Source organism: Coloeus monedula (genome assembly GCF_965178545.1).
Source record: "Coloeus monedula genome assembly, chromosome: 4".
Lineage (NCBI taxonomy): Eukaryota > Metazoa > Chordata > Aves > Passeriformes > Corvidae > Coloeus > Coloeus monedula.
Genome location: NC_138784.1, coordinates 8,936,413 through 8,963,436, shown reverse-complemented (window position 1 = coordinate 8,963,436; position 27,024 = coordinate 8,936,413). Strand labels below are relative to the sequence as shown.

Genomic DNA, 27,024 nt, shown 5'->3' with positions numbered 1-27,024 from the left:
GTTTTTATGTTTGGTTTTGTTTGTCTTTTAAAGGCGATTAATTTAAAATTCTGTTTTGATTGTTCCTTAGAACCCTATTCATGCTGATGTCACTAATGGCCTGTCAGGCTTTCCATCACTCACCGGTGTATTCAGGGATTTGTCATGTGGCTGTGAAGGTTAGCTTCTGTCTGGATTGTGGCAGATATTCCATGCCACATCGATAATATAACAGACTGTTTTTTATTACAGATTTCACTTTGTTTTTAAACAGCTGGGCTATTAGTTTATTCTTTCATTTTAATAGAGATGAAAGCCTGTGAGATTTTTCATGTCCTGCTTGGGAGTGTGCATGCTCTAATTGTCAAAGTCAGACTGGAGATGCTGAAGTAAAGAGGCAAGATTCTTTTAAAAATTAGAAAAAAACCCAACACCCCCCCCCCCCCCCAAAAAAAAAAAATCCCCACAAAATACCTTGCAGAACATTGTTGCCCTACCAAAATGAACAATTAAGTTTCTAAGTCATGGCATACTGGTGTTCATTTTTGGATGCTAGCAGAAGTTGCTGGACCACCCTGTTTCCCCCCCCCTTTTTTTTTTTTTTTTTTTTTTTGAGTGTCCCTCGAGGCAGAATTACGGATCCATAAGCCTGATGGTGGGAACAGTCAGGGTATTTGAGAACATCCATCTCTTATTTATGTGGTACTGTAGCTCTAGTAACCCTAGCTGCTTAGTTTTGTTGTTCTAGTAGTGTACCCTAAATTTTTAGTAAGGTACTAAGCCGTAAATCCATTTGGAAGTCTGAGTTCTGTTTTGGAATTTAAGATGGATGGGAGGTTTGTCTTAGGGATTAGGACACATCTTACCTATAAATTTCAGGATGGATCTTTTAAAGGTTTAACATTCTATCTCTTTGGATTCTTTCCAAGAAATGAAAACTGGAATTTCTTGAAGAATGAAGTGTGTTGGTCTCCCCTCTAACTGTTAGTGTTCAGGGTGCTGATCAACAGAAAAAGCTCAGAGGATGCAGACTCTTCAATAGGTGAAATACACTGTGTCTTATATTCCAGCTGCATTTCTGGAAAACCAAAACCCTGCAGTTAAATAGTTAGTAATGATGGTTGCAATCTGCTCATCCTTGTAAACTGTCTCAGTAGGATCAGGTAGCAGCTCACTGACATTTTAAGTATTACCAGGAAGTGAACAGTAAGGTAGAAAGAGAAAGTCTGCACAAAATCAGTTCATGGTGTCAGGAGCCCACTGAATAGTGAAGCTGCTTTCTACAGACAGTGTTCAGAAGTATGTGAAAGAAGCTGGTTTTGGTCTGTCTGCAGTCCCTTGGGTTAAACAGTGAATTTCAGGGAATCAAGATTACTCTTTTTTGGGGGTGTGTGATCCTAAAGAGGGTTTTGTTTACCTTTCTCTACGCAGGAGATAAAATGCAGTCAGAATACAGGAACAGCAGATTCAGCATCATGCTGCTGCTGCTGTGGAGTTGTGGTCACCTGCTCACACTGCAGCGGTAGTTCCGTTGGCTGAAGTTAGTCAGGTGCACCAACAGTCCTAAGTAATTTTTTTCCCCTGAATTCTTACTGTTTAAGGCACAAATTATACGTGTGAAGATTTATAGGGTTTTCTGCAATTTCAATGCTTTAAAACTGAAGTTCTTGTTTTTTGAGGTTTTGGTTCATCTTGTCTCTAGACAGTACTATGCAGAAGTGGAACTCTGAAAACAGTAGTATTCTTTATCTTCTTACTCTGGGGGTTCCCTAGACATATTTCATTAGGGGCCACAAGTTAAATCCCTTTAGGAGAATGTAGTTTTTTGCAGGCAAGTAATGTATTGTGATGTGAAGAGCAATTCATTTTGGAGCCGTATCTGTCCTGCCACAGCAGTGAGGAAACAGCTTCTAGTGCTGGTATTGAGGCTGCATTAGATGTTTCAGAATATTTTTTGCAAAATTTTCTTTCCTATGTCAGAAAGCAGAGCAGATGGCAGGCAATCATTAGTCCTTCACATTTGAAGCATTCTGGGTTGTTTCCAGATACAACAGTGTGCTGGATATGCAAAAGTGCATTTGAGGTGACCTAACCTGTTGAAATTTGCTGTGTTTCCTTGTAGAAAATGACATCATTGGGCTTTTTGTCCCTCCTCTTTAGGCAAGAGATGCTCAGTGAGTCAGGCCAAGACTACCCCTAGTTTTGCTGTTTGTGTTGATGAAAATCTGTATGGCTCAATAGTGACCCAGCTCTTCATAAGTTCCCATGCAAAGGCCCCATGTCAGGAATTGCCCTGTGTCCATGCCCAGAGTGATTTCAAGTGTCAGGAATATTGTGTTAGGTGTTGCTCCCATTTTATTGATCTGTTGGTACTGCATCGTGTCGGGTCTTCTGTAGAGTATCAGTGAACACTTGGGTGGGGTTTCCTGTGAGCACATGGAGGTGGAAGATAGGTTACTTTTGATTATCTATGTCTGGAAGTAACGCAGGTAGTTTTAACTCTGTTTGCATGTCTAACTGCCAAGCTTGGATAAAAGTTAGAAGTGTGTTGAGAGTTCTTGGTCCTGCCTTGCAGGGCTTTGATCAGCAGAAACTTGAGAAATGGATTAAAATGCCAGTGAAGCTTGAGCTATCTTTCCACTATGAAGAGCTTGATTTAGTTGCCTGGAGATTCCGAAACACCGTGCAGATGAGGAAAGTGTTTCGAAATGGATTTATAACATTCTGCTAAGAGCTGCGAAGGATTTCACTGGAAATGTATTCCTCTGTGTTGTTGGAGAGCAGATACAGGAGATCTTGAATGTCTAGCAGTGTTATAGTTCCAATAAGGGATATGTTTACTTACCTGCCTTAAAGGACCCTAAGAGGTGGGTTTCAAATTTCCATAAAACTCAGTGCTCTGCAGTAATACACAGGGTGTTCAGTGTGATTGAAATAATTGATCTTGAGGAGATGAGTTTATGGCCTCATGAGGGTCACTCCTGCTTAGTGATTACCTGATCTCATCCTTTCATAAGGAAAGCAGCAAGCTCATGGCAGTACAACTTGGAGATAAAGCTCTATAAACCCAGGTGACATCTGAATAATGATGATGCAGCTTTTTGTATACTTTGTAGGAATGTTGAAGTACCTTTTTTTTGTTTGTTTTTAATGAGTAATTTAATTCTGCCTGAATAATGAAGGTCTGAACATGTTTTTCATAACAAGGGTGACTAAACTCTACTCAAAGCATCATTTGAATTGTTAGTAGCCCGTATTTTACATTATTAAAGGGAAACTGATTTCATCCTCTTCGATCTTTGAAATTAAAAGCATAGATTATGTTATGCTGAGTTCTTTGCTCTGACTCTTCAGATTCATTCTGGATTGTTCTTCCTTAGTGGTTTTTCCTTTCTTTCAGTTAACAAAGGAACAAAGACTTAAAGATTTGCATTAGATGCTTTAAAAATGTTACAGGACCAGAATAATTCTTATGAGATTTTTTAATTTCTTCTGTTCAACAACTGTCAGGCTAACTCATTTGGTGATAGATATCTAAGTAGTCGTATGTGTCATACTTAATACAATGCATTAATCCTGTGACACAACAGAAATATTTTTGAATGGAAGAATGATGCCTTTTGCACTTGTTCCACACTTGAGTGCATCTAGTTGTTCCTAGAAGCCAGTGGGGAAAATGTGGTTGTGAGTCTCAAATGGAAAAGTGGAAAGGCAGGCAAAGTGTAAGATCCCAAGTACGCTGTTTGCCAGTTTTACAGTTTTGCTGTCTTGAATTCATTTCTAAAGTAACGTTTCTAGGTGTCTCCAAAATAAAGAGATTAAAAATTTAGACTTGCTGTGTTGAAGCTCACTCTAATATTTTGCTCTGAGGCTGCTGTAGCTGGTGCCAGCAGTGTCAGAGTTGCACTTGGAGCAGGCTAGTGTCCTGTTCCTGGAAGCTGTGCTGTCTTCTGTTCCTTCCTGTGACATGGCCAGGAGTACCACCTGGCCTATAAATAACATAAATTCTGCTTTTTTAACAAAAATATAAATACAGAATGGTCTGTGATTTTTTGTGTAAAAACTTGGAATTCTGAGTTCCTTTCCAATTTGAGTCATTTTCTACAACTGCCAGAAAAGAAGAAAAGTCCGGGTTCAAGTTTTTCACTCTGTATTGTTCTGAATGGGGCAAAAGGGGAAAATCAAGTGTAAACATGTCCTTCCTCTGTCTGTTTTTCTGGTAAGAAACTTTGAAGGGAATCACAAATGTTTCTTCAGCAAAATGCCATGAAGAATGCAACGAGTAAAAATTTGTACTTGCTTGTCACTGTCTCTGAAACCTGAGGTTGAGGGCATTTCCTAAAATTTACAGAAAACAAAAGGATAGGGGGAAATTGGACTTATTGTGGCTGTATCTAAATCCTTGGTGTGTCTCTTCAAATGCAGGATCTATGCTTCAGTGCTTTAATGATTGAATAGAAGAATATTAATATTTCTATTCTTTACTTCTAAACTGTAGTTGCAACATCAAAAGGCAGTGAACTATGTAATCAAAATCTATGGGGAGGATGTTTGTAAGCCCAGTGGTGGGGAAAAGCAGTAAAAGACATTGCCTTGTGGTGTTTGTGCTGAGGAATTTTGTAAGGAAGACCTTTCTTTTTCAGCTCACGTGTTCCCACTTGAGACCTTGTAACTGTCATGAGATAGAAGAAGTGATTTCTCAGTAGATAAAGGTTGTGACTTTCTCTGGTTGTTTATAAACCATTTTTTGTAACTCTTTTTGGCCTGGAGAGAGTGCCTGTTGAGGGTTATTAGTGGGTGGGAGAGACCCAGGGAGGGAAGGAGGGGGAAAGAAGCAGAGCTGAAGTGCCAGACAATAGTCATGTTGCAGGTTGGAGGCAAAAAGCTTGGAAGTGTCTTAACTCTTTAGCCCAGTATTGTGTGGCCTTGGCCAGGTTGCTGTAGTACACCCATGTACAAGCTTTCCAGGTCTGTAGGGATTTGTAGCTGTGCAAGTCTCCCCTTTGGAGAAGACAGTGGGACAGTGATGCTGGTTACCAGTGGAAAGGGATGGCATGTTTTCAGTAGCTAAAATAGTAATGGAAGACTGAACCTCTGTTTATGAAATAGAACAGCAGCTTTGCAGTAGTTGCTCTCCCTTAAGGAGTAGGGTACTGGCTTTAGGGCAGTTTTTCGGGTTCTCTCTGACTGAAGGTAGTATGCCACGTCTGTTACTAAAATTCCGCCTCCCCTCCCCTCCCCTCCCATGACCATTTCCCCAGAGAGCCAGTTTTTTTCTTGTTTCCAGTTGTTTGGTTGTGGACTAAATTAACTTATTGTGCCTTACTTGGGGCTGTCAAGAAACTCTCTTTCCTCACATGTACAAGGTGCCTGCAGCATGAAAATCTGTGGTGATGATAAGGGGATCCATGGTCTCCAAACCTGCACTGCCTGCATGACAGCCTGGGAGTGCTTCCCTTGACCGTTTGATGGTTTCACAGTAAAGTGATCAGCTGCTAGAGGAAACATTTTTCTTCCATGCATGACTGTGATTTGCTTGAAGAGAGTGGCCTGCATTTGCCGTTAGAGGAGATTTTACTAGGATGTAGGTGAGTGGGCAGGCAGTTCACTTTTATTTCTAGCTAAACAGCTATATTTGTTGTCTTAGAAACCTGCATTAACAGTAATGTCAATGCTAAAGGGAGTGATGCCTAATTAGCTGAAATATCTAGTCGCTGGCAAAGACCCTCTGTTGGACAACCCAACCCTGAACAACCTAAACTGGGATTTTTAACGGGCTTTTTAAATTTTTTTAAAGAAATACATTCTTCTTTAGACTGATTGTCTTATGTGTGCATGTCAAGTTGGACACCCAGCTGAAAGATGGCAGTATCAAAGTTGTTTTTTTAAAATCTTGGCTGCAAGATAGATGAAAGTGTTGGTTGTCATCTTCTAGAAGTGAGTGGGTTTGTGGTGTAGAAGGTAAGTGAAAATTATGGCTTCCAGCATAAAGTTGCCAAGTGCTCACTAAGAAAGATGCTGCTGATGTTTCTAACCAGAAAAGAAACAGAATTTGGAAAATACCAGCCTGTGATAGTAAGTATGGGTAGGAAATAACTCTGCTTCTCTGCAAACTGCTGTTGTGATAACTACTCCTTCCTTCTGTCTTGGCAGCATGTTGCTAACTAGCAGCCTGGGCAAAGATAAGGTACTGGGGGAGATACGTACATGAAATTATCAGTAATAACCACAGTCTTTTGTAGTTTTGTAAGGCTGGAATACTTCAAAAATACAATTTGCTGGTTTTACCTGATCTACCACAGTAGTAGTATTTATTAAGTGTGAAAACAGAGACTTTGGATGTCATAAATTTACAGAAGTAGCAACCTTTGATTGGAGGGATTGCTTTGGCAGAGAACAAAAATAGCATGTAATTTAGCAGTGAAAAACACACATTTGTACTGTTATAGACAAGTTTCTGCACTGCAGCAGTGCCAGCATGCTTTGTAAGTTGCCAAGTGACCTTTCGAGATTGGATTTAGGTCTTGGAAAGTTTGGGACTGTTGCTGGGTAATCCTGGAAGCAGCAGTAGGAAACGTGTAACCATTTGTTCTTCTTTCACTGGGTTTAAAGTGTCTGCATCCAGTGGGGTTGCCTCCATTGAAGGAGAATGTTTTCACCTGCACTAAATCCTCAGGCCAGCTCTGAAACACAGCAGCTTTTCTGCAGTAGTTTCTTATGAAAGGCATAACAAGGTGATTCCTCTGGTGCTTCCCTAATGAGTAAATAAAATCTGTGGAGGTGATGCTGCAGTCCTTTGTGGAATTGCACATGGTTTGAGAGAAGTTTGGGTGCAGTTTCTAGGGAACTGAACTACCACATGCTTTAAGAGACTGAAGTACAGCAAAGTAGCTGACGACTGTTGGATGAAAATGGGTTTATTATTTCTGTGCACTGCAATTCAGTAGCACGTAACCATATCCTTTCCATTGCATTGACCCTTGCTAGGATTAGATATTGAAAGTAAACTGCCACCTGTAAAATGCTGTCTTTATTTGGTGTTTCGTACTGACCTGTGATATTTGATGATTCTTCTTTAAATTTATCTTCTAGGGTTACTCTTGTTGGAAAATATTTCTCATGCTGCTATGGTGCCATTTGAATTTCACTTTTCAAAGTGGAAATCTGTAGATGGTACATAGTAGTTTATGCTTTTAAATTATATGGGCTTTGATTCAATGGTGAGTGTTAACTGAAATGATGGTTTGCTCAGCATATGATGTAACAGTAAAGAAGAGACCTGCAGGAAGATGTGTGAACTTTAGGAATATATTTTACAAAATTTTTTTCTAGAGGAGATTGTGTTTGTCTTCTCAGCAGTGATGCTGTACAGCAATTTTCTGCTGCGGAAGAAGTGCAGGTAAAAATGGAAATGGAGAATTGAAATAAATGTGTGTCTTGGTTTGAAAGACAGGTGTCTGCTAAGGAAGGCAGAAGCCTCCCTTGGAATGGCAGATGCAACCTGCCCTTCCCTCCGAGTTATTATAATTTTGAAATCAAGGGCTTTTAAGCAAAGATGTGGGAAATAGGAATAACAGTTCTTTACTATTATATATATATGTAACCAGTCAAACAAACAACAATAACTATGGCAGTGACAGCAAACAATCACAAACCCAGTCCCAGCCTTCTCGGCTGTCAGGCCCTTTTCCCCTCGGGTGCAGTTCCGCTCGCAGCCGGCAGGGGCGCTGGCAGCTCCCGGTGAGCAGGGCAGGTGCGATGGTTCCCCCGCGGCTGCAGGGGGCGCTCCGGAGCGAGCTCGGGGAGCACGCGGCAATGGCGGCCTGGGATCCCGGGAAGGGATGGGACAAAGGCTTCACAAACCCCTGGGCAGCCGATCCTGGTGTCCGGCTGGAGCCTCGGGAACAGCAGGCTGGAACAGCAGGGACGAGCACAAATCCTGGGTGGCAGATGAGATGTATCCAAGCGGGGAACCCCCCAGAGGTCTGGGCAGGCAGGGCGAGCAGAGCTACAACACAGCAAAGGCTCGAAGCAGCAGTAGGGCAGGGTGGCCACAGCCTGGCCACCAGCGGGGCAGGGAAGGCAGGCTTGGGATCCCGGGGCTGCTCTGGCAGAAAGAAAAAATGGCCGAAGAACAAGCAGCTTCCCTCTCTCTCCGAACGCTGAGACTGACTGACCACACACCCAGGTGAAACAAAAAAGAGCAGCCAGGTCTTTTGTTCTTCTGAAGCACCTGGCCATTTGTTCCCCAAGCAACATGTATGGGGGAAAAATCTTTTAACAGATAAAAAACAAAAAAAAGCCAGGGGAGCTCCTAAAACCCCAACAATGTGGATGAAAGAAAGTAATCTCTCTCCCACCTTCCACTTCTGAGTAACACAGAAACCATCCCAAGTAAAATAAAGGAGAAAACTGCAGTGCCCAGAGTCCAAACATGGAGACTTCTTGATGCTTTCGTGCAAGTGAACACTTATTTTTCTTCAATATTCTCACTACCTGCATGAAATGAAGTAACAAATAAGCAATACTGTTTTTTTCCAGGATGTGAGGAATCAAAGGGTCCAAATTTGAAGAACCTCTGAAGCCACAGCCAAACTCTGTGGCCAGTGTTCAATCTCAGGCATGTTCAGTTATACCTTTCTCTGTCACTTTTAGTGAACTTTCAAAATATTGCACAAAAAGTTGTGTGTCCCTTGCATTTTGGCGGCCAGCATTAAGTGCATTCCAGTAATATGTATAAAACTGTAATATGTGACACAACATGGCTGTTGTGTAAACCTTAGCATGAGTTGCTCTCTTCACGTGTCTTCAGCTTAAATAGTACATGAACTTGTGCTGGACTTCCCCAAAGTCATTCTGTGCTCCTCTCCATGAGAGAAAACAAAGGGAAAACAAATGTGGTAGAGGTAATCACAGTGGCAGATCATATGTGAAGTTCAGAAAATGGAATTAAAAGCATTCCAGAAGCTGAAGTTTTCTGAAGCAACCACAAGTACGTCAGAAAGCAGTTGAGGATGTAGATAAGACATGTTATTGGTATCTAGAGCAGTGAGATGAATACTGGGCAGAAAATGTTAGTTTGGTAAGAAAATAGTTAGAGAAAAACCCCAAAGTTGAAAGATGATGCTTGTTAACTCTGGTAGTTGAACCATGTTGTCCCTTCCTCATAAGGTAGCAGCTCTTCATGGGAGTTGTTCTACTGGATTTTAGCTGTTTTCTATATAAGGAGGTGCTCAATTAGCCATAGAAAAAGCAGTTTGGTCCTTAAGAGAACCGTTTTGTATTGTGTATTGTTTTCCTTTCATTGTGCATTGCAGATGTGCCTAAAGCCACACTCAGGTTTACTTCTGTGAATGCCTTCTCTCTTGGGTGAAATTCAGTAAAACATAAAATAGCAGAAAAGAATTGTTTGGATTCAGAAACGGCTGTACAAGATCTTAGGAGCAAGGGAGGCAGCTGAGAAACTTGTATTGGTTGACTGCTCTTCAGTGTCAAGGGTATTCCTCAGGTGGCTGGAATTGTTTCCATTGCTGATGCAGTGGGTTTTTATAAATTTAATCTTGGAAAATTAAAGCATATTAAATATTGAGCTTTCCTATGTAAGGTATTGATAAAGATGCAGTCAAAGTGAAGAGCTCTGGGATGGATTTTCTTAATGCAAAGCTGTGCAGTTTCACACCTGGTTGTGTTTGAAGTGTTGCCTGTAGAAGCTCTAATGTACCCTCTTCTAGGCCTGGTAATGCGTCCACTTGTGCATGAGCACATTTGAAATCCGCACTGTTGTTCTGCCTGTGCATAAAGGTTCTTCCTTTTAGTTGTGCTACAGCTCTGCAATGAGATGTGAAGAGCAAGGGAAAAGAGGAAGTAGTTTTGTGGAAAGGCATGTTTGTGCCCCAAAACTTGTTGCATTAGAAACTCTGCCACTGGGTTTAGCTGATTAGCAAACATCGTCTTCGCAGAGCAGTTGGTATTACCTAGTTTAGGAGCTGTAATTGTTCCCCTGTTCAGTGCAGTCAAAAGAGGATGTCAGGTGTTAGAAGCTGTGAGGGAAGAGATTGAAATCAGTGTTTTGCCACAAAAAATTTCCATGGCATTTGCTCATCTTTAGTATTGTAGACTTGAAAAGGTTCAGAGAAGGGCAGTAGAGGTGCTATGGGGATGACTTTTGTACGGGGGGGTACTTATCTGGTAGGGTAGGACTTGTCAGCCTGGAAATGGGATGCTTCAGGTCCTGTGTGCCACAAGATACTTGTGAAGTAGATGGTGTGACTATAGTGTGTAGGCAGTAATTGCTCACTGTGCCTTTCTGTGAATAAAACCAGTGCTTAAAGTTGGAAATTGGTAGGAAAAAAACCCGCCAAGCCTCTAAAAAAACTCCCAAACCAAACAAAACCACCTCCTGGATGGTAAAAGCTGTGGTATTCATGGTCACAAACAACTGTAGGTTGTGAAAGTCTAGGTGTGTCCAAGGAGATGATGAACAGGTACTAGAATGGCCATCCAGCACAAGCTGCCATGTTCACTGGTCTCTGGCACAGAAACACTGGGGGCTATAAATGTACTGAGGAGAAAGGTAATGCCACCCCTGCATCATCCTCTACTCCTCCCTGTCCATCTCCAGGGCCAGCTGTTTAAGGCACAATACTGGAATAAACAACCTTTGGGCTTAACTCACTGTTCTTACATGATGTTTTTGTATTCCTTGGAATTAAAAGGAAAGTGTTCTTCAAGGGATTTCCTCATCAGGAATACCCTGTAGTAGTGTTTTACTATGGGGTGTAATACAGAAAGAATTTGAAATATTTCTTCTTTAATTTCATACTGTGCAGTTTTTGATTATCTGAATTTAGCTACTTTGTGGTATTTCTATGCTGATCATTTAGTAACTCTGTGGAGTTACTGGATGTATAACTTTGATCATTAAACCCAATGTAAGACACTGTGCTGCAGAATAATACTCTGGTGTTAATCCCAAGAAGCTCATAGGAGACAAGAAAAATAAGCTCTTTGTGTCACTATTTAATTAAACAAGGCAGATCAAAGTGATAGCAGGGAGATGGTTTAGGAAGATGTTAAACTGCAGTTCTGTGGTGTCCTGTCCGGACGCTCCAAGTGGTAGTTCCAGACACTTGATGATACTTATATTGGTAATTGGTGTCTAAATAGGTTCTTGGTATCTCTCCTATGTTTCCATGGATGCTCTTAGGCTCATCTCTGCTTACACTACTTTCAAGTCGTAATCTACACATATGAGAGCATTTTTGACGAAGAATAGCTTAAAGCATGTTTCTCATTAAGTACAAATGAAATATTTGGAAGGTATTTATTAAACTGATCTGTCTCTGTGACAGGATGACATATGGAATAGTCAGGCAGGGCTGCTAAGTAACTTATTCAGACCAAAAGAGTTGGTAATGGGGGCAGACAACCCTCTTCTGGTGGTTTTTTGATTTGCGTTTTCATGCCTTCTGTACAACCTGGATCATTTGGGAATGTTTCTTTTTGAATTCAATGTCTAAATATGTGAAGGAGCTCCTTCAAAATGTGCAGGTACTATGGTTAGAGCTGTCTGACTCTGCTCTCACTGTTTCATCTCCTTCTGATTAGTCTCTCTTTCTCTGATGCTTTAAGTGTGCAGAAGTAGTGTGCTTCACACCCCTGCCACTCCCCACCCCCCCCACCCCCCCGACTCCCCTTTGTTTCTGAGGAAATAATTAAACTTTTGGGCCCTAAAATAAATGTTGAAAAAAACCCTTCAGATACTGAGTTGTTAAGCCCTACTCTCTGTGCTTTGCCCTCCACTTTGTGTTCTCCAGCTGGGGAGGTTTGCAAGGCCAGAACTGCTTTTGGCTGTTTTTTTTTTCCTTAAGGCCTTTCCTAGGTGAGCTAGAACCATCTCTTATGCATTTTCTTATCTCAAAGTACTGTGTTTTCCTTTGAAAACCAGCTGACACCTTCCTTTTCCTAAACTTTTCCTGCAAATTGTGGAATTGGTAGTCGTGTTTGAGGATTCTCTTCACCCTGAGCCCTCCTCTCCCCATTCCAAAAGTCTATGAGTACCACTGGGGCCAAATTAAGTCCTTAAATGCATGAGCTGTGCATTAAGTGTTTGTAACTTGGACTGGCAGGGCTGTCTGTGCTCTTAGGCACAGAAGTAATGACCAGCAGTCCTTTTAGGTGCTGCATGGTATTATATTAATTAATCTTGCTGTGGTCTGACTTTAATTCTTTGTAGATGCACAGAGAAGAGGCAGTTTCTGTCAGGAGAGGTTAAAACAGTAGGAGCTGCAGGAGAAGGAAGGGAAACATTGTAGGTTTCAGGCGTTGTTGTAGGATAGCAAGACTAACTTCATTGACTTTGGTAAAACATGATTTAAATGGAAAAAGCAAAAGTAATTCAAAAGAGACCACCAGATGGATGAGCTATAGGAAATACTTCTCTAGTGATAAATTTTTAAATAAGATAATTATGGTAACCTCTTAAAAAACATGCTCTAGAAGTGAGCATAATAGGTAGTTACACCTGGTAAGAGTCATGTATAATTAGGTGCCTGGACTATATGGACTTCTGTACAAAATCAGCAGGTGGTAGAATAAATGTACTGCCACTTTTTTTGTACAAAGCTGGGGTTTTTTTTTGCAAAAGTCTGCAAAGAGATCTGCCCTTTGTCTCTATTGGATAAATCATTATAGATACTGTTAATAAACCAGAAATAACTGACAGATCAACAATCTAAAGGTCTGCTCTGTGCTGTTGTCCTGAGTCAAATGAGAGCAGCTTTGTGGAGGAACCTTGCTCTGGTCTCTGGGCACTGGCTGTGTCTGCACTCTTCCTCTTGCTTGCCAGGGGCTAATTAGAAGGTAGAAAAACTCAAAAAGGTGTTACAGAAATACCATAATTACATTTAGTAGGAAGTCTGTGCACATGTGTTAGATTGGCACCAGCTATCCTTGTCTTTAATTATTTGATTTGGTTCTACAGCCAAACTTCTTGTTAATCAGGGCAGATTCACACAAGCCCCGGGTGCAGTGCTTGAGTACACGAAGGCAACCAGGGGTAGGGACTTTGGTGTTCCTGCATTCTTCCTGTGGCTGTTTTGGGAAGGGGATGGGAGACAAGAAGTTAGTGTGGCTGTTGAGCTGTCAGGGAGCAGTGCCTTGGCAGTTCTCCTGCGGGAGCTGCAATGGAGTCACCCGTCAAACTTGTGTGGCTGCAGTGCGCCAGTCGCTTCCAAGGGCTTTTCCAAAGGCTTTTATAGCAAGAGCCAGCAATGTCTGTGCAGGAGACAGGATTTGCTGGGGGATGACAGCATAGGGAAATTTGTGTGGTAAAGTGCCATGTGATCCTGCATGGAAGGGGAAAGTAATGCTGCTTGACTGAATCTCTCATCAGCTTTATTTTCTGCAGCTGTGGGATAGTGCCACTGGCATGAAGGTGGAGGTGGGCATCACCTGTGTCTGACACGGGGAAAGGGATGACACCTGCCAGGTCCTTGCCTTGGCTCAGGGCTGGCAAGGAAGGACAAGATTATGGGCATTTGCACTTGCGGGTTCTTTGGGTTTGTTTTATTATGTGGATTCTGTGTTTTGTAAAGCAGAGCTCAGGTCTCCCCTGTGCCCTGTGTCAGAGGTGCTGAGCAGAGTTCCCTGGTTGTGCCTCTGTTTCCTGGCACTTATGGGGATCTGTTGTCTCTGAGACTTCCCTTCCCTGGCTAGATGTGGTTGGAAGTGACCCAGGGTTTCAGAAGGCACTGGGGTTGCTCTGGTGGGAGATGTATGTGCTTGGGAGCCTTTGCAAGGGCCTGGGAAGCAGAGGCTTCTGCAAGAAGAGGCCATGTAGAAGGGGCCAGCTGGTGACCTCAGGGTTCCATGCCTGGAACCTGAGGCCACAGCAGTGGCCAGTGTTACTTGCATAGGAAGCCCTTGTGTAAGCAGCAGTTCCCAAAAGCCTTTACTCCCTGGCACATTGTCATTGGGGCTGGTGAAGATGAAGGGAGCTCTCCTGAGGTACAGACCCCTCCTGGGGTATTCACGCCTTCGGGATGGGACAGCCCCATGGGTGGAGGAAACGCCTTATGCAGAGCCTGTTTAGTGTTGCTTTGGTCCAGATTTATTGTATTTGGGAATTTATTGGATCTTATTTTACCTTCTCTTGGCTGTACACCTGATAAAAGACATTTGTCAGCCCAAAGTCTGGCCAGATAAATCTTTTCAGTCACCACAGGGGAGGTGGCAGCGCATGTGCTGAAGGCAGGGCAGAGCTTTTCCAGGTGCCTCTTGGGAAGGAGCTGGGAGAAGCAAGTGGTGGGACCAAGCCCAGCCTGGATTTGAAGGGAAGTGCCTGTAAAAATGAGTCTTGAGAAGTTCTGGTCCTACTGGTGGCAATTCAGCCGCTGTCACATTGAGCAGCATGTTCTGTGGCATCCCCTGGGTGTTACCAAGGGGTAGCTTTGGGCAGCGTGCCCTGGCTGGCAGGCCGTGGGAGTGGAGAACTGGCTGCTGGAGGAGGAAAGGAATCAGGAAGAGAAAAGAGCAGCACCCAGGAGCTGTTCCAGAGAGCTTGAGGGGTTCCTGTGGCTCTTTGAGAGTTTTTTCCAGAGCACTGGGACGTTTCCCCCATCGGGGGCTCTGCCAGGTGCTAGGAGGAGCCAGTGACAGAGCTGGAAAAGCTGTCAGTGGCATCATATGGCACTGTGTCGCTCCTGTCTGGTGAGGCAGAGCACCAGCCCATCTGTGGTGGCAGGTGGGGGCCTGGATCTGAAAGGAGGTGCCTGTTCAGTTCCTGGCCAGTGGAGCTTTGGGAGTCTGGAGGGAGCTGGCAGGGCTTCTTATCTTGGGAAGAAGGAGATGGGGGGAGGTAAAGGTTGTGTGCGTGTTGAAAATTGTTATATTTTCTGCTCACTTTCTGGTGGGGGAAGACATGCAGACAATCAATGTGATTGGTAATTCAAGCTTCGTTTATTAGCAATACAGAGGCACTTATATAGTGTGAAAGTACAAGCTTATCTGTTCTTTAATTAGTTTAAACTTACAAAAGCGCATTCTTGCTTCTACATAATTGGGTTAGATCAAAGACTACATTTGGCAAGCTTCTATTATTTATGTTTTGTCTTGAGAGATTAAAGATTTTCCTCCCTTCTCATGGTCAGCACATCTTTATCAGAACAGCACTGTACCTCCTAAAAACTCCCTTTTTGTTCTCAGGCCTGTTTCTCACGCAGGCATTTTCTCATGGAGGCTTTTTCTCATGAAGGCCTTTGCTTGCAGGCCTTTGCCTGCACAGCTCTTCTATTGATCTGGTTTTATCAATAATCCATGTCCCTGATCCTCTAACCATTCTCCAACAATTTTCTATTTTTTATTTTGCCTCTGACTCGCGAGTTCTTTTACTCAGAGTTTGCATTAAGAGGCGGAAGACGCGGAGTTGTTCTTCTAATTGATGTTTATTAATTCTTATCTATGGCATAGCTGCACAGAGTGTGCCTTCTAAGTTAACAAGGTGGAAAATGGCCCCGAGTTCTAACTTCTAAGGCCATTTAAAGTCCAAACCATCCAAATATAGAATGCCAACTAATTTATTTTTACTTATAATCCAATAACTAATTATTCATGATGCATTGGTTTTTTGAACCAATACCAAACCACCTAGATTTGTGAAGAAGAAGGAGGAACGAAGAAGAACTAATCCACACCCAAAATCCTCCATATTGTTACTATATCCCATAAACCTAAATTTTCTACATCTCTACATATTCCACCCAGTGATACAACTAATTACACAGCAACAATCTCAGTGCTGTTACAAAATCTGGGAAGCTTTTCCCAAGGCCTCAAGTCAAATGCAGTGTGCTTTTGAAGATCATTGCCTGTCAGCACTGAAAGACTGAAATTCTCTGAACCCAGAATTCCAGCAGAAAATCACTTGAAGGCTGAAGAAAAGACAGTCGATACCTGTTTTTGGTGACAGAGTTTCTTCTTTTTCAGTCAGTTTGGGTTTTCTTCTGCTTCTGGGTGGAGCAGCATCAGAAACCCTTTAGGTTCTTCATTGCCTGCTTCTCTGTAGTGGTGCTTTCTGCTGCTCTCCTTTCTGCTCACCTTCATGGGCTTCTTCGGTCTCTTAAGCTGGAGAGGAAAGAGGAAAGCAGCTCATTTTCCCAGACTCAAGAGGAGGAAGGGAGGCTGAGTGCTTCCTCAGTTTAGCTAGGAGAAGGAAGAGAGCTTCTTCTGTTCTAGTTATCTCCAGACCATTTGATTGTGTCCAGCCAAAAAATTGGTGAGATGGCACAAGCACTATGAGACTTCCTGAATTTGTAACTGCACAGCTGGGGAGCCCAGTGTGCAAGTATAGATTTCCTTGAAATCGATCCTTGCCTCCCTGCAGCCTGGTTCCACACCCTTTTATGGATTTCTTGGCTCATCTCCAGCTGTTTTCTGGATAAACATGTAAGGTAGAGATCTCAAGTTCTTTTGACTGGAATAATACTGAGTCTTTGTCATCTTCGATTAATAGATGTGTGCATGCCACACTTGGTGGGGTAGAACAGTTAACTCTAGGGTGAGGAGGAGGATTGTGTCTGTGGCATGTCTTGCCCCTGTCCCTGCTGCTACCATGATGCCTTCCTGTTTTAGCCAAAGTTCTGCCAATAAAACTTTTTCCCTCTGTGTCACCTGCCTTCCAAATATTGGTTGCCACTGAACTTCTGGAAGTTCAATGGAGTCCTCTTTTTATAAGGTCAAGCTGAAGGGATTAAGTGGTGTCCCTGTACATAGTCATGGGATAGATTTCTGATGATCTGGTTAGCTGGCAACTATCTCTAGAGAGGGACCATCCATTCTGATTTTATGCAGTCATAGTTACAACTTTATAACATCAGAGGCAGTTTTAATATACGTGAAGCATTTCACATATTGTCCTTGCAGAATACTTGGCTAAACTCAAAACAAAAATTAAGTACAGTGTGAATTGCTTAGAACTCTCACTTTGTCACTATGCTGGGGTTGTAAAGATCTTCATTAGTGTTTAATTAACCCCTTAACATCTAAGGATGGCCATTTTACAGGTGATCACTATGGGAGTATTGGATGAAATGAGTTTTATAATGTTTCACAGTGAGGAGTATCTCCTGGCAGACTAAAGGAATAAAAGCATAGGAAGAAACCCTGTCTAGCTGAAATTATTGTTCCTCTAAGCTGTGAGTGGTGCATGCTGAAAAAATGATTATCCACTGAATGGGAAGTCTTTTCTTCTCTTCCTTTGAAGCAAAATAATAACCTGACACTTTTCTTTATCCAATGATTTTTTGGAAAGCATTAAAAAAAATGAATTCACAATTTCCTATGTGGATATGAAGTCAGTTCCCTGAAATGAATATTCAGTATAAAAATCTAATAGGTAAGAAGGAAGACATTTATTACATAGCAGTTGGCATAAATTTTGCTTCTAATGAGGATAAAATACATGTAAATGAATAATTACAGTAATTGTTGTAATTAGGACTTGTTCATGACAAAGGTCTCATATAACCAACTTTAGGTTTATTAAGATTTATAGTCTGAACTCTTAATTCCATTTTATTCCTTTAGAAGTAGGATTTGCTAGGGAAGGAGCGTTTTCAGCAAGCTGACTTGCTACATGCTCTCAACTATAAATTCAACTATAGAAAATTCCCGTTTTCTTCATGGCAAAGCTGGAAGGCTTCCAGTGAGATGCTGTAAATGACCAAAATTACTGTAATGTGGGGATCTAATAGTTGAAGGCATTCATGAGTGGACATACTGGGTCTGACAGTTTCTGGCTTTAAATTGTAATAGATTTTCTCCCTCTCAAGTTTTAAGAAGTTCTGGTTACAAATAAAAATGTTGTCTCCTTTGCAAGTTAATGCTATTTAATAGTAGATTTTGACGGCTAAATCTTCTTGTGTGTTGTTGCACATCCTCTCTGCTTCTACTAGAATTGAATAAAAGCAGCTGTTTTGCTGTTGTTTGATTCTTTTTGGCTTCAAGACAAGTCCTTTAGCCACTGCAGTCACAACAGTCATAGCATCCTCAGGCTGGTTTTAATTACAGCAGAATCTGCAAGCATCCCTGAAGCATGGAGAAGAGTTTTGCATCTCATCAGTTGCAGGTGGGGTTGGAATTGACAGTGATCCAATGTGGCTCTTAAGGGTTTCCGGGGTTTTTTCCCCTGCATTGTACTGCAGTGCTGAAGTAGGTTGAGTGCTGCAGCGCTTTTGACCCCAGGTTTTCTGTTTAAACTAGGGTTGAATCCATGGAATCAGTTTGTCTTGTGTTCCCCAGCGAGGGAAAAGCACACACACAAAGTCCTGGTATCCTACCCAGTTCTATTGTTCTCCTCCAGAATTGTATATGCTATATATATATCCTAAATATATATGCTATAACTACCCCTAAATAGTTAGGTGAGCATAATAATTCCTGTGGTTTATAGCCTAAACCACACCTGATAGTGTCAGCAGCTCATGGACAGCTTCTCAGAGTTCTGCATGTACTGTCAGAATATAGAAGTGGTTAATAAACCCTTTTTTATAATGCTGGGTTTAGGTAACTTGATTTTGCATTATAAACCTAGGAGTGGCTTGGCTAGAGTTATTTTGTTTCCTTGTCTATGGAGCAAACCCAAAGCAGTTTCTGAACACTAAAGCACTTTAAGATATGGTTCTTATAGAATGTACATTCTTTTTTTAGTTTTTCCTTTGTCTTTCTTAGAATTTCAGAGGAACTCAGGGCAATCCTCTTTCCGTGTTTCCTTCTCCCTCCCCATCTAATTAAGGCTGGGAATTCAGGTACTCTAATGCCATGAGATTTAATAAGTGTCTTTGAGACTATTAGTGAATCACGATGAATGTGTGCCATTTTCTGCTCTTTGCTAAATATAAAGGAGGGACTGGGTCATGGTGTCCTCAGCTGTCACGGGTACCACAGGAATTTTCTTAACCAAGTTGAGCTCTGTCTTAGCTGCAGCGATTTTTACCTTCACTATTCCAATTGAGGGGGCTGCTCCTGAACTTTGTGGCTTGAATGCATAGGAATCAGCTTTGAATTTCCAGCCTGCATATGTATCTGTGGGTGGTTTAGAGCCATTTGTCCTTGCATTAGGGAGGTTTGTCCTTAAATCCTGAATAGTTCTTTTTCTCTTCTGGATGTTCCTGTGTGAATATACAGACTGGTGATAATCCTGTCCTTTTTCAGACTGGTTTTGTGAGTCTGAACACAGTGGAATCCACTCTTGCATGGTATGCTCTCAGGTGTAATTGTTCACTGTACACAGTTCAGTCCACCTGTTCCCAAAGGGGACATTCCCATGATGAAGATGCCCAGCATTCTGTGTCTGATCTCTCCAGCGCTTGATTCCATTTGTCTGCTGGAAAAAAATTGATAGTCCTTAAGTACTCAAGTATTTAGTGCAGATTTTATTCAGGATTACACATTATGTTCCATGCTGCCTTTACTAATTGAAATTACTTCACTGCAGTCATGCAAATAAAGTAATTGCAGTGTGGCCTGGAATTAACCTGCACTGGGATCCACCTCGGCCTTTTTCTTTTCTCCCTCAGCCTTTCCATTTTTTTTTTAATACCAGCTATACACATATTTTCAAATACTGTCCTGCTTGATGTTGATTAACGTATTCTGTGCATGGTCCATCAGTGGAATTTTAGTGTGGTTTCAATATTACTTTTTTATTTTGTTTAGAGACACTTAATATTTTTCTTTCAGTCACACATCTGTCTCTGAAAATTTTGGAAGTCTAATCTCCTGCCCAACCCCGTAATTAAAGATTGGAAGAAAGATTTGTCTGGCAAATACTGCACACGGAGTGAAGTAGGAAAATGTGCTGAGGATGTCCTGTAAAGGGTGGATGTTCTGGAGGAGGGGTTGGCAGTTGTACATGTGTACATACACCTCCACCTGTCTTGCTGTCTTGTACATAATACATTATCCCCATTATCCATTTCAGGGTTTTGCTGTGTGTCAGCAATATAATTATTTGTATCTTTTTAGTGTTTTTCTCCTCACATGTTTAAAACAGCTTGATTGTAACAGCCAGTTAATCTCTCAGTAGGGCTTTGAGGAGGGGATGCAATCACTGTAGAGGAATAATCAGCTCCCCTATCACCAGGCACAGTACTGCATTTTCTTCTTATCTTTAACAATACAAAAGGTGCAGCACCCTTTGCTGTTTTATTACAGCTAAGTGCTTTGAAGAGTTTCACAAAATGAGATGTCACCTCTACTGTGCCTCCTTTTCTTGGGCAGAGGCCAACTGCAGTGCTATTGCTGATGCTGATGTCATTTGTCTCCTTGAATGAGACTTTGTGGCATCTTCCTTTTCCCAGTTTTGCCCTTCTCCTTCTGCTTTTTATTGTGTAATTGGGATTCAAGACTTGTGAACTTGTCGTTTCCTGGAGTTGGATTTTGTTCCTTTGTCAGAGAGCGTGAATTACAGTTGCCCCTGCACAGGCACATTCTTGTTCCTGTGTATCAGTTTAAGGAAGACATCAGCTGTTAGTTCCTGAAGGATTGGCTGTAGTCCCCCAAGAGCCCATAAGAAACCTGTTGGCACCTTACGGCTTCCAGTCATTAACTGGAGCATGTACTGTCACTGCATGTCTTTGAAAGTGCTGGAGTGTGGCTTTGATGTGTTCTCCCACAGTGTGTTGGCCCTGCACTTCTTCATGGCACAGGCAGAGCCACGGTCTCCTCCTGGGCCCTGACCTGTGCTTGTGGGGCAGAGGGGCAGATTGGTTGCTGGGATGTGCTTGACAGTGGGCCAAAATAGGCTGTGGACTCAGGCCAAGTGACAGCTGGGCTGTGCACCATAGAAGAACTTAGAGCTACAGTTCTGGTGTTAAGCACAAGCAAAAGTGACATCCTCATTCACAACTCTTATCTCTCCTTTCTTTTATACCTCTTAGGTTGTTTCAAAGATGACCGTATTGTGTTCTGGACTTGGATGTTTTCGACGTATTTCATGGAGAAGTGGGCCCCCCGGCAGGATGATATGCTCTTCTACGTCCGTCGGAAACTGTCCTATGTCAGTGGGGAGAGTACCGAGGGTAAAAAGGTGAGTGATGATGTATTTTAATTTGGGAAGCTTAAGATAACATAGGATTTGGTGTTGTGGAGTACCTGCAAACCAAGGATAAGGAATTTCCAACTCTGCTCACCACAGTTATACAAAATTGACCCATAAGGACCCATGGTTAAGGTTGTGAACTCCGGGTGACCCTGCCTTGGCAGGGGGGTTGGACTGGATGGTCTCCCGAGGTCTCTTCCAACCCTAATGATTCTGTGATTCTGTAACATCAGCAGCAGTGTAAATGAGGTGCACTGTCATAGACTTGAGAAAATAAGAAAGCTTGCCTGCTTTTTTGGGAAGCTGATTTTTGTTTTGCTTTTCAGTGATGATACTTTAGAAACTCAAAGTGCAAGTCTAGAAAGAGAGAAAAAAAGGAGAAGGAAGATGGTCACACTGGTATTTCTAGAAGAAAACTGCCTGAGATACCAGAGTATCAGGAATGAACATCTGTTGGGTGTACTCAGTAGCAGAATGCAAGCAGCCTCCTGGAGCTGGGATACAGCAATGACAAACAGCGGAGAAACTACTGTGTTCTCATAGTTTACATTTAAGACATTTACATTAAGACATTTAAGCCCCTCCTAAAGAACTATTGTTCCTTGCAAACATAGTCAAGTATCCTAGTACTGCTGCACAGGTATTTATTTCCCCATTGGAGGTCTGAGAAACTTCTTAGCATTCCATGGCAGTTTTCATCTTAGGTAGGGGAAACAGAAGCAGTAAGTAGGATGGTTTTATTAGGAATTAAGGTTGGTGGCTGCAGGAAGATAAACGGAGGAAGAAAAGACGGGGATTAATTTCCTGACACGTGTAAATAATGGACACTGTTGTTAAATCGCAGGTATTAGTGAATGGTGTATGTGAAAGTGTTTGTAACCAGCTATACAAGAATTCTCTGGGTTCAGATTTGGTAGTGCAAAGAACTGCAATTGTCAGCTCCCTTGAGAAAAAGATTCCAGAACGTTTTCCCACAGTTTTGGTGAAGATGCAGAAAATGGACAGAATTATCTTCTCTCTTCTCCCTGGCCCTCCAACTTCCATCGTGACAACCACTAAGAAGAAGATGGCAAAATATGGTTCTTTCTCTATCAGATGAATGGTTTAGTCTTCAGCTAATGTGTTTGGAGCTTTAAGACTCGTGGGAGAAACTTCCATCCTGATTGTTGTTTAAGTGACGGTAAATGCATCCCTGTTTCACATCAAATGATATTATGGCTTTGTTCAGCCTGGTAAAAGCATGGGTTGTTTAACCTCTTGTCCTTCTCAACAAGGAAGGTGAATCTCAGAGACAGCCTAGTTGCTTAAATCCATTTGCAGACCCCTGATCCATCTGTTTAACTGATTCATTAGCTTAACGTGTTTGAATCTCTTGTGGATAGGCGACAGTGACATAAACCCTTGTATTTGCTCTCAGAGCATTATTTAAGCTTTCCAAAAGCACTATAAATAATTTTTATTTGTGAGGAGGATTTGTAAGTGATGGTGACTACAAAATCAGCATTAGTGAATCGTGTGTGGTAACAGCTGGGATTAGAAGCGGGCCTTATAGCACACAGCGTTTTGTAACTCTCCCTTGGCTGTCTGTATTTTGCTTGGCTTCTAAGAATTGAACCTTTCTTGTGACTTTGAAGTACTTCAGTTGCTTTCTGAAACTTCATAGTTGGTGATTCATTGGTACTTGTTCAGCTGTCCTCCTGTTTGATTTGACTTGTCTGCTTTGTAGTTCCAGTTCCTCTTTTATCTGATTTTTGAGCCTGTCCAGTGAAGTGAGACAGCAAACAGCTACCCGTACACTTTGAATTATGATGTCTTGGTTTGAAAGACAGGTGTCTGCCAAGGAAGGCAGGAGTCTCCCTTGAAATGAAAAAAAAAATGCAACCCCCTTCCCTCCAAATTACTGTAATTTTGAAATCAAGGGGCTTTCAGGCAAAGATATGAGGAATAGGAATAACAGTTCGTTACTATTATATATCTATATGTGTATAACCAGTCAAACAAACAACAGTAACTATGGCAGTAACAGCACACACAAACCCAGTCCCAGTCTTCTCGGCTGTCGGGCCCTTTCCCCTCGGGTGCAGTTCCGCTCGCAGCCGGCAGGGGCGCTGGCGGCTCCCGGTGAGCAGGGCAGGTGCGATGGTTCCCCCGCGGCTGCAGGGGGCGCTCCGGAGCGAGCTCGGGGAGCACGCGGCACTGGCGGCCTGGGATCCCGGGGAAGAGATGGAACAAAGAAGCTTCACAAACTCCTGGGCAGCCGATCCCGGTGTCCGGCCGGAGCCTCAGGAACAGCAGGCTGGAACAGCAGGGACGAGCACAAATCCTGGGTGGCAGATGAGATGTATCAAACTCCAGAGCTGCGGTGGGAACCCCTGGAGATGTCAGCAGGCAGCATGTGTGGGGGCTACAGAGTGGTGAAGGCTCGAAGCAATGGCGGGGGCAGGGCAGCAGCAGCCCGGCTCCCAGTGGGGCAGGGAAAGGTGGGCTTGGGAATCCTGGGGTTTCTCTGGTAGAAGGAAGGCAGCCGAAAAAAAGCAGAAGCCTGCCGTGCTGACAAATTCCTTCCAGCCTCCCTCTCCGTCCAAACACCAGGAACTAACACCCCACAAGCCCAGGTGAAAGAGAGTAGCCAGATGGACCCCTCCCCCTGTGGCCAGGTCTTTTGTTTTTCTTAAGCACCCAGTAATTTGTCCCCCTGGCAACATGTATGGGGAAAATTCTTTAAGAGAAAAAGAAAGCAGAAGGAGAACTCCTAAAACCCCAAAGTATGACTGTATGGCTTTTTAATTTACTTTGTGGTTTTGGACATTCTTTCTTGAAAAATGATGCCAAAATGTGAAAGTCATACTGTTAAAGGGGAGGGAGATGGAGACTGGTATCTGTAGAAGCTGGATAGAAGTACAAGCCTCCCTGCCACCCACCAAACAGTGCTCTCATTTAGATTCCATGGGGTAGACTGAAAAGGCAAATGAAGGGGAGAGTTCAGATGTTTGGGGACATTTAGGACTAGAACTGGAGCTGTGCTGTTGGCTCCTGCTTTATGCCAGGCTGAGCCAAATGGTCTGGTGATGATTCCTTCATGGACCACATTGAGGGTGACTTTGTAGTCTGGGTGTACCGTGAAGCTAGTTCATTGTAGTTCTTCCACAAACACCACTATATATGTGCTCAGTGCTTAACTGGCTGCTGCAGGTTTTGGCTGAAGAATATTGGCAGAGGTGACTCATCCCATGTCAGCTCAGAACATTAGTTTATGTTCATGAAAATAAGATCTGTGCAGCTTTGAGCACAGCAATCATCGGACTGATGACAAGGACAAAAAGGTTTGAATGTGGAGAGGCTGTTTGAATGCTGACAGTGGTGGTGTTTGTGTCATTTCCATGCCCTGGTGTGATGGTCTGTGTCAGTGGTGTGAAAAACGAGGTTCACTCTCCTGTTAGAATTTAAAGAGTTTAATATAAAGACAATAAGAGACACATAAAATAAAGCAAAGGGATAATGGCTGGGTGCCTTGGCGCTCTGCCAAGAGCACACCTGATGCTCGAGGTGAGTCCTTTTTATACCATTTTTACTGTCTGTTCTTTATTCATATTAAAACTTTTCCAGGAATTGATCTGCATGGCCACTCCTTGGGTCCGCCTTTTTAGAGCATGCGTAGTCTTCTGCCTTGTGGTTTTATTTCTTTTGATTCTTGGGGTTGGGCCCACTAGGTAAGAGTCGATGGTAGGGTGGATCTTTTAATTCTCCAGACAGTCAGGGCTGATTGCAGCTTTGGGCCTCTTTGTCCCCCGGGCAGAGCGGTGATAGCAGCTCTTGGACCCTCCGGGCTGCCCATTCCCCGGGTGGAGTAGCCTTTGGGCCCTTTTGTTCTCTGGACAAAGTGTTGATTAGCAGCTCCTTGGGCCTCATCCTCTGCTCGCTTGGAGGTTATCTTACTTGCTCACACTTGCTAACATTCTTGCTAAAACGAGAGAAAACTACATCCACACAGCAAAAAGCATTTCTAACATTATATAATATCTACTTTAATACTTTGCGAGAAGCCAATACTATAATATATGTTTATAACAATCCCCCCTTTTTCTATTTTATGAATCATTTGGCTTGAGCACTATTTCTTTTTTCTTGGCTTCTAATGTCTGTTTGTTCTTTTCACAGATCAATTTGGCTTCTTCGAGAGGGTCTTTTATATCACTTTGTTTCTTTAATACCATAATTTTTTGTGCTGTTCCAGACATAGCCAACTTTGGGTCAGTAGGCATTGCCACAACTTGCATGCCTTGAACTACGCTGGTGATTAGCCGAATAAAGCAGGGGATCAAGCAAGGGAGAAATATTAGACCAGCTGTAGCACATAAGAGGAAGAAGCCTAGCTTCTTCCACCATTCTTTCCTCAATATGCCATCCCACCAGTTAGCAGTCATCATTGATTCCCATTTTTGGACCGGTACATGGGCTATTTTTCTAATATTGTTGGCGATATCTAGAACAGCATCCCCATTGTCATCAATTTTTAAACAACATTCCGATGTATTGAACTTCCCACACACACCCCCTTCTTCAGCCAGTAAATAGTCTAGAGCCAGCCTATTTTGATATATTGCAGCTCTGGTTTGGCGTTGCTGGCTGACTATTAATTTCATAGCCTCAGCTGTTTCATTGGTTATGATTTCTACAAGGGCTTGGAGTCCGATGATACAATTCAGCATGTAAATTGGGGTTCGATATCCCCAACTTCCATCTTGTGCCCAGGTAGCTGGCCCATATGTTTCTAATATTCGTTCAGGGGGCCATTCCTCATCTTTCCATTTTTGGAATCCTCCAATTAGATCTCTTTTCTTTCTTTTGAAGTCTTCATAGATAGGTATTCCTAATTGATCTCCCTCTGGTTCTGGTAAAAGGAAAAACCCTGGTTGAATGATTCCTAATGTACAACTCCCTTTCCAATATGAAGGGAGTCTTGGGTATGCCCTTTTCCCACATATCCAAAATAAGCCATCTGGTGCTTTCCAATAATCACCTTCTTGTTGATTTATATTCTCCCAAAATTTGAATATTTCTGGGATTCCAAAATAAGGATTTTTCCTTGTGTCATTACACCAAAAGAGTCCAATTTCATTATCATATATATAGCCTTTTCCTTTTTTCTGAGCCCAATACCAAGTTGGTTTTTCTGGGACCCACCACGTGGAAGTTTTGTTGCTCACTTTATACCTTTTACAGGGAGTGTTTCCTATTTCATTAAGAAAGTTCTTCCCAGTTCGCCAGAGGCATTCTTCCCCTATCACTGTTGAACTTAAAATCCACCCCTCAGGTCGGTTCCCCCCCCCCTTATATTTGTCCGGTTCCATTTAAGGAGCTCTACTGGGCCTAGGCTGCTACCTTTCCATGGCCATTCTTCTGTCATCAAAGCTCCTCCACAGACCCAACAGTTGGTTATGTTAAGTTCCTTACCTATCCTCTCCCCCAATTCCACAAACAGGTTTTTTCCTAACCTTGGGGTGTTTTCCTCTTTTAACTGTTGTTTAAGTTTTGCATACAGGTCCTGGCGTGAAGTGAATATAGGGCGAGGTTGCTGTGCTGGCTTTGTATTTTTACTTACCACTTGTTCTTTTACCAAATCTTGGACTGTTCCCCTGGTGGCAGCTGTGAAACAAATCCATTTTTCTCCTTTTGGACAATTGCTTCCTAGTCTGTTTCCACTTGTTCCCAAATTTTCTGTAATCCAATATTTTTCCCCTTTATGCATACAAATACCTAATTTGGACGAGTCATAACAGTGACTGTTGATATGGGTATGAGTAATAAGAAAGAAGCCCCGGTGTCTTTCCATGTAGAGCTTTCGGTAGCATTTGTAACATGGTCTTGCCGGTGTCCCGAAAGGGACCAGGATAAGTGACAAAAGAAGGAATAACAGAGGTCCGGTATGGCTTATACTCCCACCTCCC

At 42.6% G+C, this 27,024-nt stretch overlaps 1 protein-coding gene across 2 annotated transcripts in view; it reads left to right on the top strand.

Annotated features, from left to right (window-relative positions):
• The window catches only part of KIAA0930, a 93,825-nt gene that overhangs the window by 5,156 nt on the left and 61,645 nt on the right, over nucleotides 1–27,024 (top strand). For both annotated transcript variants that reach the window (XM_082280847.1, XM_082280846.1), the window contains exon 2: nucleotides 20,916–21,064. In XM_082280847.1, coding sequence (XP_082136973.1) covers nucleotides 20,916–21,064 — 149 coding nt within the window. The remainder of the gene's footprint in view (nucleotides 1–20,915; nucleotides 21,065–27,024) is intronic.